The sequence below is a fragment of the Nicotiana sylvestris genome, chromosome 8 (genome assembly GCF_000393655.2).
Source record: "Nicotiana sylvestris chromosome 8, ASM39365v2, whole genome shotgun sequence".
In the NCBI taxonomy this organism is placed as follows: Eukaryota; Viridiplantae; Streptophyta; class Magnoliopsida; order Solanales; family Solanaceae; genus Nicotiana; species Nicotiana sylvestris.
In genome coordinates this window covers 211,815,055-211,831,967 of record NC_091064.1, presented here as the reverse complement: position 1 = coordinate 211,831,967, position 16,913 = coordinate 211,815,055, and the positions used below count along the sequence as shown (strand labels likewise).

Below are 16,913 nucleotides of genomic sequence, written 5' to 3'. Positions count from 1 at the left end.
AAGCAGCACGTTGTCAAACAACGTTAAGGTATTTGTCTAATAACTGATCGGCATGGTGGTATTTTAAGTTCTGTACGTCACTTGCCTGAATGGAAGGAACCATATGCATACCATCATTACTGTGTGTGTCACCTGAAGGCCAATTTCCAGAAGAAATATCTGACAAGGCATTGCATGACTTAATGTGGCTGGCTGCAACTGAGCACCAACAGTGCAAATTCACGAGGTGCATGGAAGCGATCCGGCAGTTAGAACCACGAGCCTATACTTGGTTGATGGGGCATGAGCTTCACATGTGGACATTGCATGCTGATGGCGGCAGACGATGGGGAGCCCTCACTACAAACGTGTCGGAGTTATTCAACGGCTTGTTGAAGTCTGCCCGTGGACTGCCTGTCACTGCCATGGTCCGCATGACATCCAAACAGAGTGCGGAGAGATTTGTTGAAAGGCATGCAGCTTCATCAGCATTGATGGACAGGGGTGTTCAATTTATGCCAATACCCATGAGAAGATTTGAAAGGTCAAGGAGGCGAGCACAGTGGCATTCATTTCTTCAGTACGATCATGAACGAGGTGTTTTTGAAGTTAAGACCGCTATCCGCGGACACCGTAGGAATAATCTACAGACGGTGAATGAAAATAGAAGGTTATGTTTATGTGGGAAATGGACCATCTACCACATGCCATGCGCACATGCGTTGAAGTGTTTTCAACAAGTTGGATATGGGGCAACAAACTATATTGATAGGCAATACAATGTTGCTGCATACATAGACACGTATAGTGGGAAGTTGCAGCCATTAGGTGCTGAGCATTATTGGCCGCCGGAACCTTTTAAGATGGTATGTAACAAGGACTATTTGCGCAAGCTGTAAGTGCAAAAGAGAACGCGTATACGGAACCAAATGAATGTTGGTGACACCGTTTATGCGCGTAAATGTGGCATATGCTCGCAAACAGGACACGACCGTCGTAAATGTCCTTCAGGTGGTGTGCGTGGCGGAGGTAATCCGGCTCCTGGTGCAAGTTCGTCGAATGTACCCAACTATCAAGGATACCCCTAGTCTTTTATTTTGGTATTGTTTTTTATAATATATGTTTTTACTTGTGTATATTGCAATATATATCAAATAAATTATGTTCCACAATTTGAAATGAGTGAAGAACAAGCTGTTTAATTGTAGGAAATGTAATATGTAAAGGTTTGATAGTTTCATATAACAACACAAGTACTTAAACTTAACTTGCACTTCAATTAAAATAAAGCATTACTACAGCACAAACACAAACATAACAGGCCAACATAATAAAAATACATGAAATATGAAAAATACACTAAACACATACAAGCAAATGTTTAGTCCCGGTTGCCATTTATTCTCCGCTCCAACCACTTAAATCGTTCTTCCATTCGTTCTTTTTCTTCTTCTACCTCTTTTAGTTTCGCCTTCACCTCCGCAAGTTCCCGTTTATATTTTTCTTTTCGTTCCTTTTGTGCTTCACAATTCCATTGTGATTTCCATTTTTCTTCTCCCACCTCCTTCAGTTTCGCCCTCATTTCTACAATAATTCTATCGCTTTTTCTTTGTGTTTCCCGTTGGCATAAACACATATTATGAAGAAACTGCAGTTGTTCTCTGTAGCAGTCCTTATAACATGGTTCATCAACCCATTCCTGAAAATCACAAATAGGTTCGTCGGAAACCTTGTATAACTGGTTCATACAGCACCAGTAGCGGCGTCCAACTTCATCATCGTCCCAACAATTTTGCATCGAGCATTCTTTTCCACAGTTACACTTTGGTGCTCGAAGATATTGAGCCATTTGATGAAATATTTGCTTTTAGTAAAAAAAAAAACCTTACTTTTAATGAAATATTTGCTTTTACTAATTTTTTAACACACAAAATAACTATAATGATGTCGTTATTTATAGGCGAGACAAAGTACATAAAGCGTAGTATAATACTACGTTTTATGGAGTTGTCTTGTCGTTCTGAAAAAAGATGAAAAACATGTGAAAAAGCTGGTTTATCGCAGAAAATTTAACACATAAAGCGTAGTATAGTACTACGTTTTATGGAGTTGTCCTGTCGTTCTGAAAAAGATGAAAACCATGTGAAAAAAGCTGGTTTATTGCAGAAAAATTTAACACATAAAGCATAGTATAGTACTACGTTTTATGGAGTTGTCTTGTCGTTCTGAAAAAGATGAAAACCACGTGAAAAAAGCTGGTTTTAGTTATCCTTTATGCAGTGATGGTTTTAGTTCTATTGTTTGTTTTTCTGTGTACTGATATCCTTTGTGCAGTGATGGTTTTAGTTCTAGTATAGTACTACGTTTTGCAATGTTTGTGTTTCTTGTGTACTGTTTAAGTAAAACTGTTGTTCAAATGAAATTAAAATATAAATGTTGTTAAAAGATAATTGTTATCATTATATACATAATGCACTATTTACACAAACTAAGCACCTAAGTAAATCAGTGAGTCTCGCAGCCTGTGTGCTTCAGTGCTGCTGCTGGCCTGAGTCGCATCCCCTGTCGCCCGGGTACACTATCTGGATCATCATCATCAAGCCGCCTCTTTATGTGAGGATGTGCAGCAGCATCGACACCACAACTGGCAGGATCGGAAGATTAGGTCGTCGGGCCGTCAGCAACCTACAAAACAAGTACTAAACTTAGCATGTGACAAAGTATATTTGTATTGTACGTGTTAAGTCAAAATATATTTTTCCATCGTGGTATCGTCGACCTCCTGAATATACGCATCAGTGGTGTCCTCATCAAAGCATGTAGTGGCCTCAAAGATGGGCTGGGATGATGCCTTCATAAGAAAGTTAAAAATTAATTAATGGCAGCTCATTAAGGAAAAAAAACAAATTGAAATTTTAAAGTAATACAAATATACCTGCGCTTGTGATAGATCCGCATCAACCGCCAGAGATGAGGCATAACTCAACCTGCGCCCGCCATCCACGTCCCGGGTGGGCCGATCCTCAGCTGCGGTAGATGGGCATGCAAAGTACTGGTCTACATCCCCGTCGAATGTACCCGTGATCGACAATGCTCCTGACGGGGTGACCTGCGATGCTGGCAGAGATAGCTGAAGACTGTACGAAGGCATGTTGCTGGAAGGCTCATCTTCCCGAGGTATATAACCCGGCTGATCATCTCCAAGCGCCACAACTCCAAAGTCCTCATCATGTCCCTCAGCAGGTGGGTCGACAGGTGCCTCAACGCACCCTTGCTGGGGACCATCTCCTCGCCGTCCCCCGCGACCCCTGCGACCTTGTGGGGCACCCCTCCCTCGTGTCCTACCCCTGCCTCGTGGGACACCCCTACCCCGATGGTAGTCCTCTAGCACCGCATACTGAGCCTCGTGGTCCAACCTCGCGGCATCTCTCGCCTAAAACAGGGTCCGACGAGCCAACTGTGCCACCCGCCGGCCATAGTCAACGACTGCAGGGATGTCGGTATGCTGCTATATCTCCTGTCCCAACTGGTAGAGGTGATGATGCCCAATAGCCGGTGAAATATTTAAAATATTAATTAAATAATGCAATATAACAATTATACGATATTAATAAGCCAAAAAACATACCAGTGCCTCGTGTCTCCCGGCGTATGGTCTGTAGCGCTCGCCAAGTACATGAATGGGGTTCCCGATAATCAGTCGGGTGTGACGGCGGTACCATGATGCATACATATGAATAGTGGCATGCTGGGTAAATATAGGTGATGGCGGAATACGGTCAGCTCGCTGCTCCTCCCAAATATGGACCTGCTGCTCTAGCCATCCCATATATATATCGTCCAGCCTGGCACGGTCATCTCGCTGATAGTGTATAGCCACCCATCTAGGCTCCCTCGGTATAGGCTGGAGACGGTGAAACTGGCGAAGCACACGCTCTGTGGTATGATACTCAACCATATCAAAGAAGATCATCGGGATGGAGGTGCTCCAAAGCAATCGATCGACTGAGCAATAAAAGGGCAGCTGAGCTAGCAACTCGTCGATGTATGGCGTCCAGATGAACTACCAAATAATAACATAAAAGTGAGTATGCGCAACACAACTCAATTTAAAACAAGTAAGTGTAGGTACATATTTACCTATCCGTCCACCAGCATATCTGGCACATCCCTGATAAGGGGGAGATTATGATGAGCATCGGTCCCTCGATAGTTCCCACACCGGAGAATCCACCTAGAAGCTAGAAGGAGAAACGGATAAGCCTCACCAGGCGCAAGTGGTGGTAGAGGTGGCTGCAACGGCATGATCCGCTGTCATGCCCAAACCTAAGATAAAAGGTTGATGTAAAATTTATGACTCATTTCGACCATATAGAATTCGGAGAAATGAACAGAGTATTCGAAAATGTTGTCACCTGTAGGAGGGGCAGAAAACCATATATGTCCACCGCTGGGCCCATGCTCGCCCGACACATGCTCCTATATAGGTATGCGAGAACAGCAACACCCCAACTGTACTGGGGTAAACCATCTAACTGCTGAAGATGATGGAGAAAGAGCATACTCACTTTACTTCCCGAAGTGTTCGGGAACAAGACACACCCGAAAAGCAGGAGCAGCGCCAATCGCGTGTACCTCTCAATGTGGAGATCCTCAGTCTCGCCGGTAATGTCTGGGTGCAAAAATGCCATATGATCTTTGATGACTGACAAAGCAACGCGACTACCCCCAGCGTCACCCTGAGGTCTATAACCAGTAAAATGGCCCATCATATCCAAAAATTGTGCACGCGTCATGGATCTAATGTACTGGGGCAGTGCTACGGCCTGTCCATCTACGCGCAGCCCGTACAAAACCTGAACATCCTCCAGCGTGATGGTGGCCTCTCCAGTGGGCAAGTGAAAAGTGTGTGTCTCCGGTCGCCACCGCTCTACCAAGGCCGTGATGAGAGACCAATCAAGCTGCATCCGTCCAAGCTCAAAAATCATATAGAAGCCCGTAACCTGTAGGCGCGCGACTACACGGGCATGGAAAGGATGCTCCCCGATGAACTCCCACAAATCGTCAGGTCTCCTGGGGCGGAGAGGCTGCATCGATAGTTGTCCCTCCCATACAAAGGAGGACCTATGGTTGCCCTGCAACACTAGTAGCTGATCCTCGGTAGGTCCGGGATGCGCAGGCGGAGGAAATTCCATGTCGTCTACTATAATTTAAACAAAATTAATTGTGTGTGTTAGCTTAATAAATTAAATAATTAATTATGTTTACAATTGGACTGAATAATTATGTATGGATTCCAGGCTCGATTTTTAAGGCCCGGTAGCACCGAGTTATCCTTAATTATTATGCATGTCAATTTCAACATTTTTAGAATTGTGTGTGTTAGCTTAATAAATTAAATAATTAATTATGTTTACAATTGGACTGAATAATTATGTATGGGTTCCAGGCTCATTTTTTTAGGCCCGGTAGCACCGAGTTATCCTTAATTATTATTCGTGTCAATTTTAACATTTTTACAATTGTGTGTGCTAGCTTGATAAATTAAATAATTAATTATGTTTACAATTGGACTGAATAATTATGTATGGGTTCCAGGCTCGATTTTTGAGGCCCGGTAGCACCGAGTTATCCTTAATTATTATGCGTGTCAATTTTAACATTTTTAGAATTGTGTGTGCTAGCTTAATAAATTAAATAATTAATTATGTTTAAAATTGGACTGAATAATTATGTATGGGTTCCAGGCTCGATATTTGAGTTAATTTTACAACATATAGGAATTTGTTACTTTTGTAAGTTTATTGTTATAATTAAATAATTAATTTTGTAAAGTGTAATTGGATAGAGTTTGCAGTTACTACATACATAAACTACATAGACTCTACGTTAAAAGGCTCTACATTTTACTACGCTAAAAGGCTCTATATTTTATAACACTAACAGACTCTATATTTTACTACAGTAAAAGACTCTATATTTTATTACGCTAAAAGGCTATTTATTTACTACGCTAAAAGGTCACTATTACATATAAAAACAACTAACATAAAATACAAATATGAACAACAAACAAAATAAATAATATTAATTTTTTAACAATACAAATAATTTATCAAATTTTAACAATTTTTTGTACCAAAGCTAATAAATCAATCCGGGTATAAATAAGATACAAATTTAAACACAAACATAACACAAATTAACATGGAAACACATTAAACAATACAAATATGCATGTACTATACGAGTTTCGACATAAACAAAATTGAAATACCTCGATTTAAGTTTTTTAAATTTGATTGAAATCGAATTTTTGCACCCGAAAGAAGGAATTCAAAGCTTGTCTTGTATGTGGAACCTACACTCCTTGTTCTTTAGGTGACGGGTGGGGCCCAAATTTTATTTTTTTTGAAGTTTGACGCGGGGGGGGGGGGGGGGGACCAGCAGAATCGAAGGTGTTTGGTTTTCTTCGGTTCAGTGGTCCAAGGAAGAAGAAGGGGCTATATTTTATTGAAGCTGTTCGCAGTATTATACTGCGTTTTAAGTAAAACACAGTATAATACTGCGAACAGCTTTAATAAAATATAGTTGGGCCCAGCATCTTAGTAAAACGCAGTATAGTACTGCGAATTACAAAAAAAAAAAATTTTTTTAAGTAAAACGCAGTACTATATTGCGAATTACTTTAACGGCAAAATTTCCGTTAAAGTAATTTACAGTATAATACTGCGTTTTACTTATTTATGTAACTTTTTTTTTAAAGTAATACAAAAGTGTTTTTTATCCAAAAAATGATTAAAAAGATTTCGGACTCGAGTTTGCTTACCCAGCACAGACTATTTGCTGACTTATTTTTTACTTGTCTTTAGAATTGCACAACATTTGTTTGGCATTACTGGAATGTGAATGTGACCGCTACAGAGCCCTGACACAACATACATGGAAAAAATGCCAAAATTTGAATGAAGTAATGCCCCCTGAACTTACGCACATTGCTCCCTTGACCCCAAGAAAGAGACATACAAATTCTGCTGATAAAATGAACAAGTTCCAAGTAATAAGACAACCACCGCGACAGAAAATTACTTTAGACATTATGAGTAAGTAATATAATATTGTACGTGATATGAGAACTTGAGTTATCAACAAAATCGAATCCGGAATTTAAATTTTGTGGATTCAATATACTAATCAATAAATTCGTTGTATTTTTAAAGTGACAGATTTATATATACTATTTATTACAATTATAAAAAACTTTTATATATAAATTTGTGTCTGAGTACTTGATTCAAATAAACCAGTATTGCATCCGTCTTTGGTTAGAAAGTGATAAAGTGAGAAACCTAGAATAGATGTCATGTTGTAAAATACGTAAAGTTGCTATTTTTTCCTTTTTACATTTGGTAACTCACAAACATTTTGATCCTATTAGTTCAAATTCATGTCAAGCTGACCTATTATTAAGAGAAAGATTTTCCCTTTAATTTGTTTTAAGTGCAATTTTTTCCCCACCAAAAAATAAAGGCAAATCTTTAGAGTTACAAGCCTAATAAACATATATACATAAATTTTATTTTTCCATTATAAATTAATAGCCAAGTAAAATTTTCAGTTAGTTGTTCAGATCATAAAGTAAACAATTACATTGTTTTTTTAATCAAAATGATTAGCAATGGTCATAGAAACCACCGAATTCAGTTGGAGGACGTAGACAAATTACTTCCTCAAGTTACCAATACGGTAACCAATTATGAAATGACCTTTTCAATCTGATTTTTCTTCTCTTTTTCTAAAGTATTGGTTGGGTTTTTAGTTAATTTTATTAAATTTGTGCTTAAAGGTTCAATAAATAGGGAAAAGGGTAAAGAAAAGTTTTTTTTTTCTCTTTTACTTCGCGCCAAAAACTATTTTCATTTGATAGCTGAAAAAGTGTATAAAATTTAAAATATATATATATATATATATATATAGCGGCTATACAGTATTATTTTCCTAAAAGAAAAACAAAAAGCGAATCGTAACTGACTAAAAACCCAACTAAGGAATAGCCTCACATATTGACCAGCAGAAAAATCAATTTGCCAGAGTTTCATTTACTACTACTCCTTCACTCCCCATAAAAAAATGACTAAATTCAAAGTACAAATGTAACTTTAATTTTAATGTTAACACACTGAAATTTTAATTTATTTTAGAGAACCTTTAGTTAATTAGGAACTTGATTAACAGTATCATCATTGTCTTTGTTAACTCTCATAGAAGAAGAGATCGAGTAGCGACGAATTGGAAGTCAACAAGCGCAAAACCTAGTCTAAATAATTGATATCGACAACGAGGATTAATCATGTCTAGTATCACTGTTTGCGTATTAATTAAATACTATTTTTTTTCTTTGTTTGTTGGTTTACTATTTAAAAAATTTCACACGTTGAAATTTCTAAAAAAAAAATCACTGTAAAGTCTTATATGATTAAATGAAATGTGTATATTAAAACTTGTAGCATGAATGATGTAGCATATAGACTATTGGTTCAACTAATTTCAATATTTTCAACATGAAGTATAGATACAAATATAAGAAAATTACAGTATTATTGTTAAAAAATTAATGTTGAACTTATAATTCTAATAGTATAATAGGTGCAATGGTAAGAACTAAATGTTGAACCCGTAAAAATTTATAATCTGGATCTACCTCTTCATAATAGTGCACCCATATACCTAAAATTTCGAATCCGCCCTTTATAGGTTACATCTTACATGGAGTAAGTATTACGGTTGCTCCAAGGTTCCCCTCTAAACGCTCAACTTTTATAAAGTTAAAATATTTTAAAATAATAGTAATAGTAGTACTCCCTCTGTTCTAGTTTATGTGAACCTATTTTCTTTTTGGTCCGTTCCAAAAGAATGATCCTTTTCAAAATTTGGTAACAATTTAGCTTAAACTTGCAATTCTACCCTTAATGAAAAGCTTTTATAACCACACCAATACTCTGTAGCCTTTTTTGACTTGTTTAGGACCACAAATTTCAAAAGTCTTCATCTTCTCTTAAACTTTGTGTCCAGCCAAATATGTTCACATAAATTGAAACGGACGGAGTAGTAAAAAAGAAAAAATAGTTGACTATTCAAAACTATTTATAGGAGTAAATACGATAATATGGAAATAAATAATTCATTTAATACCCACAAAATTATTAACCCCATGAAAATCTAGTAACGCTTCAAAGAGCTTCACGTAAACTTTGTTTCAATCCCCTTTCTTCCCATATATTTCCTCCTGGCTCCTGCTTTTATGGCCTCAGTTACCAGAATTAAGCCAACTCTTTAAAAAAGAAAAGACAAAAATATAGAGGTAAATTATATGACAAGTCTAAGCCAAATTCTTATTCTTTTCTTCTGTTGCTAAGTGAACTGAATCTTTTCACTCTTTTGTTTCTGTTGGCTCTGCCTTTTTTGTTTTCTAACTGGAATTCAGTAAACTATTGGGCTATTGATTTTTCAAGTTAAATTTTCTTTTTAATTATTTTTTTTTTTTGTTAGAGTTTTGAGGGGTTTGAGGGAAGAGAAAGCAGATGAAGAATGAGGATCAAGCGAGGTTTTTGTTTGGAATTTCACTAACTGATAGACCCAAATGGCAACAATTCCTCATTTGCTCTTCTGGGTTTTTCTTTGGTTATCTCGTCAATGGCTTGTGCGAGGTCTGTTTCATTTTCTCTTTTAATCCTGTTTCAATCATTATTCTGTTGTTTCGGTTTTATATATCACTTTTGTTCATTGGATTACTGTTACATTGAGCTTGAGTTTTGTCACAAAGTTGCTGCTTTCCTTCTGTTCTAATGACAAAGGCCTTATACTTCACCCAAACCAAAGAATTTTAACCATATAACAGGTAAAAGTTAAAATGAGAATACATTTCACTCAATCATGGTTAATTAAGTATGAAAGTTGGATACAATAATATCAAAAAATCCATATGGGCAATTCCAATTAGTAGGAGTTAAGGCTTAGTTTTAATATTGTATATCAGAGGCCTGAAAATGACGGGGGCACCACTGTCGAAAAACAATTTGAGCAAATGTTAGAGTCCGAATCGAACCCAAGCAAAAGCACTAAAAGTCAAGTTGTGCCCCCCAAATCGACTAATGCAGCTGCCTAAGATTTGAATTTGAGGGTGCCAATCAAAATATATATTGTTATTTAAGATATGTACACATATACACATACGTTTTTTCCGAAATTAACGGGTGCCAGTGACCCCCTACCCAAAGGGTAGGTCCGCCTCTGCTGTATATGCTTATATTAGGTTCAGTGTTGTCTATTGATTTGTATGTCAGTACGAAATGCATAGAGTTTCTAGTGTTAGAGAAATCCAAATTTTGGATATTGGCATGAAATGGGTCAAAAATTGAGCGGAATGAATAAACTGGAACATGTTTGGGATTAAGGCGTAGTTGTTCTTGTATAGAGTGTGCAATGGTGGTATTTTGCACAGACAGACTTAATATTCTCGATCTGACTCTAGTTGTAAGTCTGGTTTAATTTGACCGATGTGAGACTTTTCATAGGCCTCTTTTGTTCATGCTATTGTCTTGGTAAGTTGGATGGTGCTTTTAATTCTTTTTCATTTTTTCAAGTTTTCAATTCTTTGATATTTAGCGCTCCTCTGTTAGGCTCAAGTTTGTACTAATTCAGTTTTAAGTCATAATCAGTGTTGCAATGCAAAATAACTGCTTCAATTTTCTTAATTGCAATTTGCAGGAGTATGTATATAATCGACTGGGATTCAGGTAGACTACTGTCTTCCTTCAACTCTAATTATTTTCCCCACCTTGATCATCACTATAATATTGAAATAAAACTCCTCACTGACAATTTTTTTTCTCAATCTTGGTTTCAGCTATGGGTGGTATTTTACCTTTGTACAAGGTTTTGTATATCTATTTCTCATACGTTTGCAGGGTTTCACCACTAAGCAAATGGTGAACCCGTGGAAAACTTATGTGAAGCTTTCTGCTGTACTCATGGGTTCTCACGGATTAACAAAAGGCTCCTTGGCTTATTTAAACTATCCGGCACAAATCATGTTCAAATCCACTAAGGTATATTATATGCAGGACTCCAAATAATGACAGAATGCTTAGTTATGTGGTGATTTTTGTGTAGGAAACTTATGATGTCTTAATACTTTACATTGGTCTAATTCTGGCTATATTCATTTTTGGAGTATAGGTACTACCGGTAATGGTAATGGGTGCCTTTATGCCTGGTTGGAGAAGAAAATACTCAGTTCAAGAATATGTATCGGCCGTGCTTTTAGTTGGGGGCCTAATACTTTTCACTTTAGCAGATGCCAATACTTCACCAAACTTCAGTATCATTGGTGTAATTATGATAACTGGTGCTTTGGTGATGGACTCTTTTCTGGGTAATTATCAAGAAGCAATTTTTACCGTGAATCCTGACACTTCTCAGGTGCTCACTATTTGTTTGATGTTTATGGTTTCTGCATCACTGATTAAATCACCTATTGCATGTATTTAACAATTTGATTGTCGTGTTGACTCTTCTATCAGATGGAGATGCTATACTGCTCAACAGTTGTCGGTGCACCTTTTCTACTTGTGCCCATGATACTAACAGGGGAACTCTTTGCTGCATGGAAATCCTGTTATGAGGTTAAAAAGGAAAATTCCTTGCTGATTCTGTGGATTATACCTTGTTCACTTGTTTCATTTGTTTGTCCTGAGATAATGGAGAATAAGAAATTGACAAAACTACATTCATTTCGAATTGTCTAATCTGGAGAAACATCTCACTCGATTGGGAGTTCCTCAACAAATTGCTTTAAAAGAATGAATGTTTCGCCCATTCTTCATAGTCCACTTAAATTAGTCGTTATGATTCCTTAAATCAATGCACGATTTATTCATTTTTGTGATCGTAGTTCATGCTTGACAGATTTGTGCAGTCAGACTGTCAGAGCAACATAATGTGAAACAGAATGAGCAGCCGTTATCCGAGCATGCCCGCTTTCCACTGATCTTTTGTTATTGCTATTGTAATTAACAAATTATGAATGATGAAATAAGTAGAACTATGTGAAGCGGTTTCAGAAATAACACAGCACTCAAACCTTTATATGGATAATATTATAGTCTTACTCTGAGTGAACTCGTTGAAACTTTTCTCGTTTGGCTGCTACAAAGTTTATATTAGACTAACATTTGTTGTGTATCTTGTAGCATCCATATGTTTACGGTGTGCTTATATTCGAAGCAATGGCCACGTTCATTGGTCAAATTTCAGTTTTATCACTCATTGCTATTTTTGGGGCTGCAACTACTGCTATGGTAAATCTTCTGATTTTCTAATCCTCTAAATCTGCAGCCTTATTGTCATTCTTTTCTCTGATGCTAGAGTTAACGTTCTATGATCATTTCGCATACAGGTAACCACAGCAAGAAAGGCAGTGACATTGTTGTTGTCTTACTTGATCTTTACTAAGCCACTGACAGAACAACATTGCTCCGGATTGCTGTTAATGTCAATGGGAATTGTTTCGCGGCTATTGCCTGACAGTAAACCTCCCTCACAAGCTGTGAAATCCGATACCACAACTAGGCGAAATCATCACAAAGAAGCAAACTTATCATCACAAAATAGTCCAGATGAAGAAAAGAGGCCATTAGTATGAGCTTCCAATGTAAAAACATCCTCCTATTCCTCCCCCTCCCTTAGAGAAAGAAAATACTTCCTCCGTTCACTTTTATTTGTCATGTTTCGCTTTTCAGGAGTAATTCTTAGCTAAAGTTAGTTTATTGGTAGTTGCTGCTAACTACTTTTGTCCTCTATCCTTTTTGTTTACATGAACCTCTTTGCTTTCTTTAGAAATATTTGGACTTTATTTTTGTCATAAAAACACAGAGATATAACAGAATACTATAACAAAAGCTCTATGTTTGTCTATATATGGAATGGAATATAGTATATTCCTTCTCTTGATCCCCATTTCTTTGATTGATGTAGACTGGTGTTATTTTGTTCCTTACATTGAAAGAATGGATTTGATTTTTAGTGCAAAAAATTTGACATAAATATCAGCAGCAAAGCAAAGTCCGTTTATATTTGATAAGTTAAATAATGTTCTATTTGATAACATTTTATTTATTTGAATAATTGTTAGAGGATTAGTAGTTGAATACTGAGAGTTCAGTTGCCTTTTTTTGGGGGGTTTCCCACCCGAGGTATGGTACCCTCATTGGAGCCCGACTATATCCGGATTCGCACCGCATGGGCCCCATTCAGGTGGAAGCACTCCTACCAAGGATTTCTCCATATCCAGAGCTCAAACTCGAAACCTCTAGTTAAGGGAAGAGCAGTTCTCATCCGCTGCACCATGTCCTTTGGTGGTCAGTTGCCATTTTCTATGAGAAAATAAGTTTGCACCATTGGTGTAAATAATTTTTTTTAATGATATCATTGTAATTTAATCCGTTTCAGCAAGTTACAATTTTTATAATTACTGGCACACAAATGTAAAATATTTACACACTCAGATCAAACTTAAACTCGTTTTCTAATTTAATGTTTTACACTTAAGAGTATAAAGAAAATACACACTTAAATAAATAGTTAACTATTCATGCTGAGCATGAGTTAATAATAACCTGAACAAAGAAAAGTAAACAATTTTAGGATTGTTACAGTCGATTTAAATAAGATCTAATTCAATTGAATTTTAGGATTCGAGTAATTCACGTGGTGAACTTCCTGATTTTTAACTTTAATTAAAATATTGTCATCTGATATATATAATCCCCTTTTCCTTAATAGTTCATTAGTTTCTTCTTCTATGAGATTTATTTTGTCGGTTTCGACAATTTGACGCTTTCTTATAATTTAAGAATTCTTCAATTTTACCACTCATATTTATCCATAGTAATATGCGTTTATGTCAAATGTCTGACACATTGAAAATTGCACGATACTTACTTTTATATGTAGCACATAAATTAATTTCTTAGAATATAGAAGTTTTTATATGAACTTTGTTTTCACTAGGGGTGTTCATAAAAATCCGAAAATCCGAACCAAACTGACCAAAAAACCGATACTTTTTGGTTTGCTTTGGTTTGGTTTTGGTTTTGAAATTTTAAAACCGATTAAATTTGGTTTGGATTTGGTTTTAATTAAAAAAAATCGAACCAAACCGAATATAGGAGTAGTTATTTTAAATTTATTATTACATCTATATATATGTATACTTTTATACAAAGTTTTAAAATTTTTAGAGTAAATATTAATCGTTTGCACTTTTAGTACAGTTCTTTACCTTTACATTCTAGTTTAATTGGTAGTTTTCTTTTGTTAAGTGTAAGAATCTATTTCATGTTAAAAATGATATATTTTTAATTGAGTCCTTAAATTATTCATTACTATTTGTGTAACACCCCGTAAAAATTCGGCTTAGGTATGAATGAGTTAAAGGAGTAGTAAGGATATATTTTGAACATGTGAAGTCCCATCGGGATGATTATGGATGAAAATAGTTGTTTCAAAATCAAGATGGAAAGTGAGGTGCATAAGATTTGACAAAATCGACTAAGTTTGCAGAAGGTCTGTCTTCCAGCAGGTTTTAGTAAAGATGTAAAAGAAATCTGGAAAAACTCAAAGCATGAAAGTTGTAGGCCTTTGAAATACTTTCCAACGATATATTATGGAGCCCAAACGGAGTTATGTGCAAAAGGTTATGCCCGTTTTATAGAATGGTATGCAACCACCGCGGTCCTGCCGCGTTTTACCGCGACCGCGGTGGCGAGGCAGTGTTCCAGAGATTTACCGCGGTCGGGACCGTGGCCGATCCAATCGGGACGCGGTGGACGACTTGGGAAGTCGTTTTTTTAAGCCCTATTTCATCCCCTACAACCCCAAAACATAAAAACTTGTCCTAGAAAGGAAAACTCTCAAAAACCTAACTCCTTAAAGGTCTCTCCACCACCCAAGGTAAGTTCTAATGGTGATTATATGTTTATTTCAATTTTTCAACATCTTATTAACATGGGTAAACCCTCCATATCATTAGATATTCGATTGGAACATCATTGATGAGAGAAGAAACTCTATAACTCGAATTCAAGGAGGTTGAACTTCAAAAAGGTAATATCTTCACCCTCTAGTTGATTCTATCATTGAATTAATGATTATAGACTCTATTTCATGAGATATGAGTTGATGGGTTTGATATAAAAGCATGAACGGTGATAGGTTTGGGTTGTTGATTGGTTATTATTGGTTATGGGTGTTGATTACCTTATGGGTGATAAAGAATAATGTTGTTTATAACCATTTGAGACTTTAGAATTTATCTAAGAGCAAGAGAATGGGTTATTGGGTGTAGAAGCACCATTAATAAGGACTATGAAGCTTTATGCTACCAAGTGTTTGAGAAAATGCCTAAGTGACCAAAAGATGAGTATTATTGCTAATATGGAATCCCTTTGACTTGTATTGATATAGATTAAAGTTGAAAGGGTTGGCGAATGTTGTATTATGCTCAAGAGCAGGAAGTTAAGTTATGTGAGGTTAACTCTCTATGTTTGGGAATGTTAATGATTCTCCCTACACTACGTTTCTTTATGACGTATCAATTGCCTCAGAAATATAGTTAAGCTTAGTTCCTTGAATCGTTGTAGAACTTCTATTCTTTAGCTTCATAACTCGTTCATGACTTTCATTCTGAACGTTGTGAGCTCAGTGCGTATTCAATATAGACTTGGGTTTGATGCCCCCGAGTCTTAGTATAGATTACTCAGTATGCCATAAATAGTTGAAGTTTCAGTGTTCATAATCAGTTCAAGAATACATGTCTCAGTCTAGTCCTATTCAGTATTCCTGTATTATGTAACTCAGTGTGATCCAGTATTCCAGTATCATGTAACTCAGTGTGATTCAGTATTTCACTATCATGTATTGCAGTATGATTCTCAGTTCCTGATTTTAAATCCATGAATGTTGAACACTTGTATTTGGGCCTGAGGCCGCAGTTTATGCTTTATGCATCTTTGGGCCTGAGGTCGCAGTTTATGCTTTATGCATTTTGGACCTGAGGTCGCAGTTATGTATACGTATACTTGGGCCCGAGGCCGTAGTTTGTGCATATATATATATTGGGCTTGAGGCCGCAGTTTAATATTCAGATAAACAGGTTGGTCATCATTCAGAAGAGGGAGCATTCATATCCTTACTTCCTTTCAGTTCAATTATTAGTTATCGTTCAGTTATCAGCTATCATATAAGTTACCAGTTATCAGTTCAGTTATCAGCTATCAATTATCAATTATCAGTTATCATTTCAGTTTCAGTTTGAATAGTTATCATTTCAGTTATCAATTATAAATTCTCAGTTATCAGCTTAGTTTCAGTTTCAGCATTTATAATTCTTTCTTTCAGTTGCTTTACATACCAGTACAATTCAAATGTACTGACGTCCCGTTTGCCCGGGGCCTGCATCTCACAATGCATGTAATGATTTACATGTTGATGATTCTGAGCGCTAGGATTCTCGTACCAGCTATTTGGTGATCCCAGTTCTTTCGGGGCATTATCATTACTACAGTCTTTAGTATTCACATACAGTCAGTGTTTTCAGTACTCAAATAGAGGCTTCATAGATTAGAGTAACAGTTAGACAAAGTCACGGGCTTTTCATATTAAGCTATGTTGGCTACAAATATGTTTCAGAATTGTATTAGTATTTCCGCTCTTTGATTTATATCATCCAGACTTTCAGTATATCAGCATGTGTTAGTTTATCTTCCGCATTCAGTATGTTATGATACCACATGTTGATTCAGCCAGCCAGTTGGTTCGCTCGGTCACATGTAGTCAGGCACCGAGTGTCGTGTTACGTCCAGGCCAAGGTTCGG

At 36.7% G+C, this 16,913-nt stretch overlaps 2 protein-coding genes across 2 annotated transcripts; one reads left to right on the top strand and one right to left on the bottom strand.

The window, feature by feature from the left end:
- Positions 1-2,640: 2,640 nt before the first annotated feature.
- Positions 2,641-5,174, bottom strand: LOC138876311 (serine/threonine-protein phosphatase 7 long form homolog). The gene is made up of 5 exons (XM_070155225.1): positions 4,395-5,174; positions 4,132-4,290; positions 3,608-4,042; positions 2,759-2,830; positions 2,641-2,664 (listed from the first exon to the last, which is right to left on the bottom strand). Exons 1-5 carry the CDS (start codon positions 5,172-5,174, stop codon positions 2,641-2,643), a joined length of 1,470 nt encoding a protein of 489 aa, XP_070011326.1.
- A 4,054-nt stretch (positions 5,175-9,228) lies between these two features.
- LOC104232030 (UDP-galactose/UDP-glucose transporter 2-like) lies at positions 9,229-12,938 on the top strand. The gene is made up of 8 exons (XM_009785125.2): positions 9,229-9,340; positions 9,529-9,686; positions 10,747-10,775; positions 10,886-11,087; positions 11,218-11,460; positions 11,562-11,663; positions 12,231-12,338; positions 12,437-12,938. The coding sequence occupies exons 2-8, from the start codon at positions 9,561-9,563 to the stop codon at positions 12,680-12,682; spliced, it is 1,056 nt and encodes a 351-aa protein (XP_009783427.1). The 5' UTR covers positions 9,229-9,340; positions 9,529-9,560; the 3' UTR covers positions 12,683-12,938.
- Positions 12,939-16,913: the final 3,975 nt, after the last annotated feature.

Excerpts from the sequence above, each read along its gene's own strand:
- LOC138876311 (XM_070155225.1), bottom strand. The coding sequence starts at position 5,174 with ATGGAATTTCCTCCGCCTGCGCATCCCGGACCTACCGAGGATCAGCTA. Across the intron at positions 4,291-4,394 it reads GTTTTCTGCCCCTCCTACAG|CGGATCATGCCGTTGCAGCC; the intron begins GTGACAACATTT and ends TGGGCATGACAG. Across the intron at positions 4,043-4,131 it reads GGGATGTGCCAGATATGCTG|TTCATCTGGACGCCATACAT; the intron begins GTGGACGGATAG and ends ATTATTTGGTAG.
- LOC104232030 (XM_009785125.2), top strand. The coding sequence starts at position 9,561 with ATGAAGAATGAGGATCAAGCGAGGTTTTTGTTTGGAATTTCACTAACT. Across the intron at positions 11,088-11,217 it reads TCATGTTCAAATCCACTAAG|GTACTACCGGTAATGGTAAT; the intron begins GTATATTATATG and ends TTTGGAGTATAG. Across the intron at positions 12,339-12,436 it reads GGGCTGCAACTACTGCTATG|GTAACCACAGCAAGAAAGGC; the intron begins GTAAATCTTCTG and ends TTTCGCATACAG.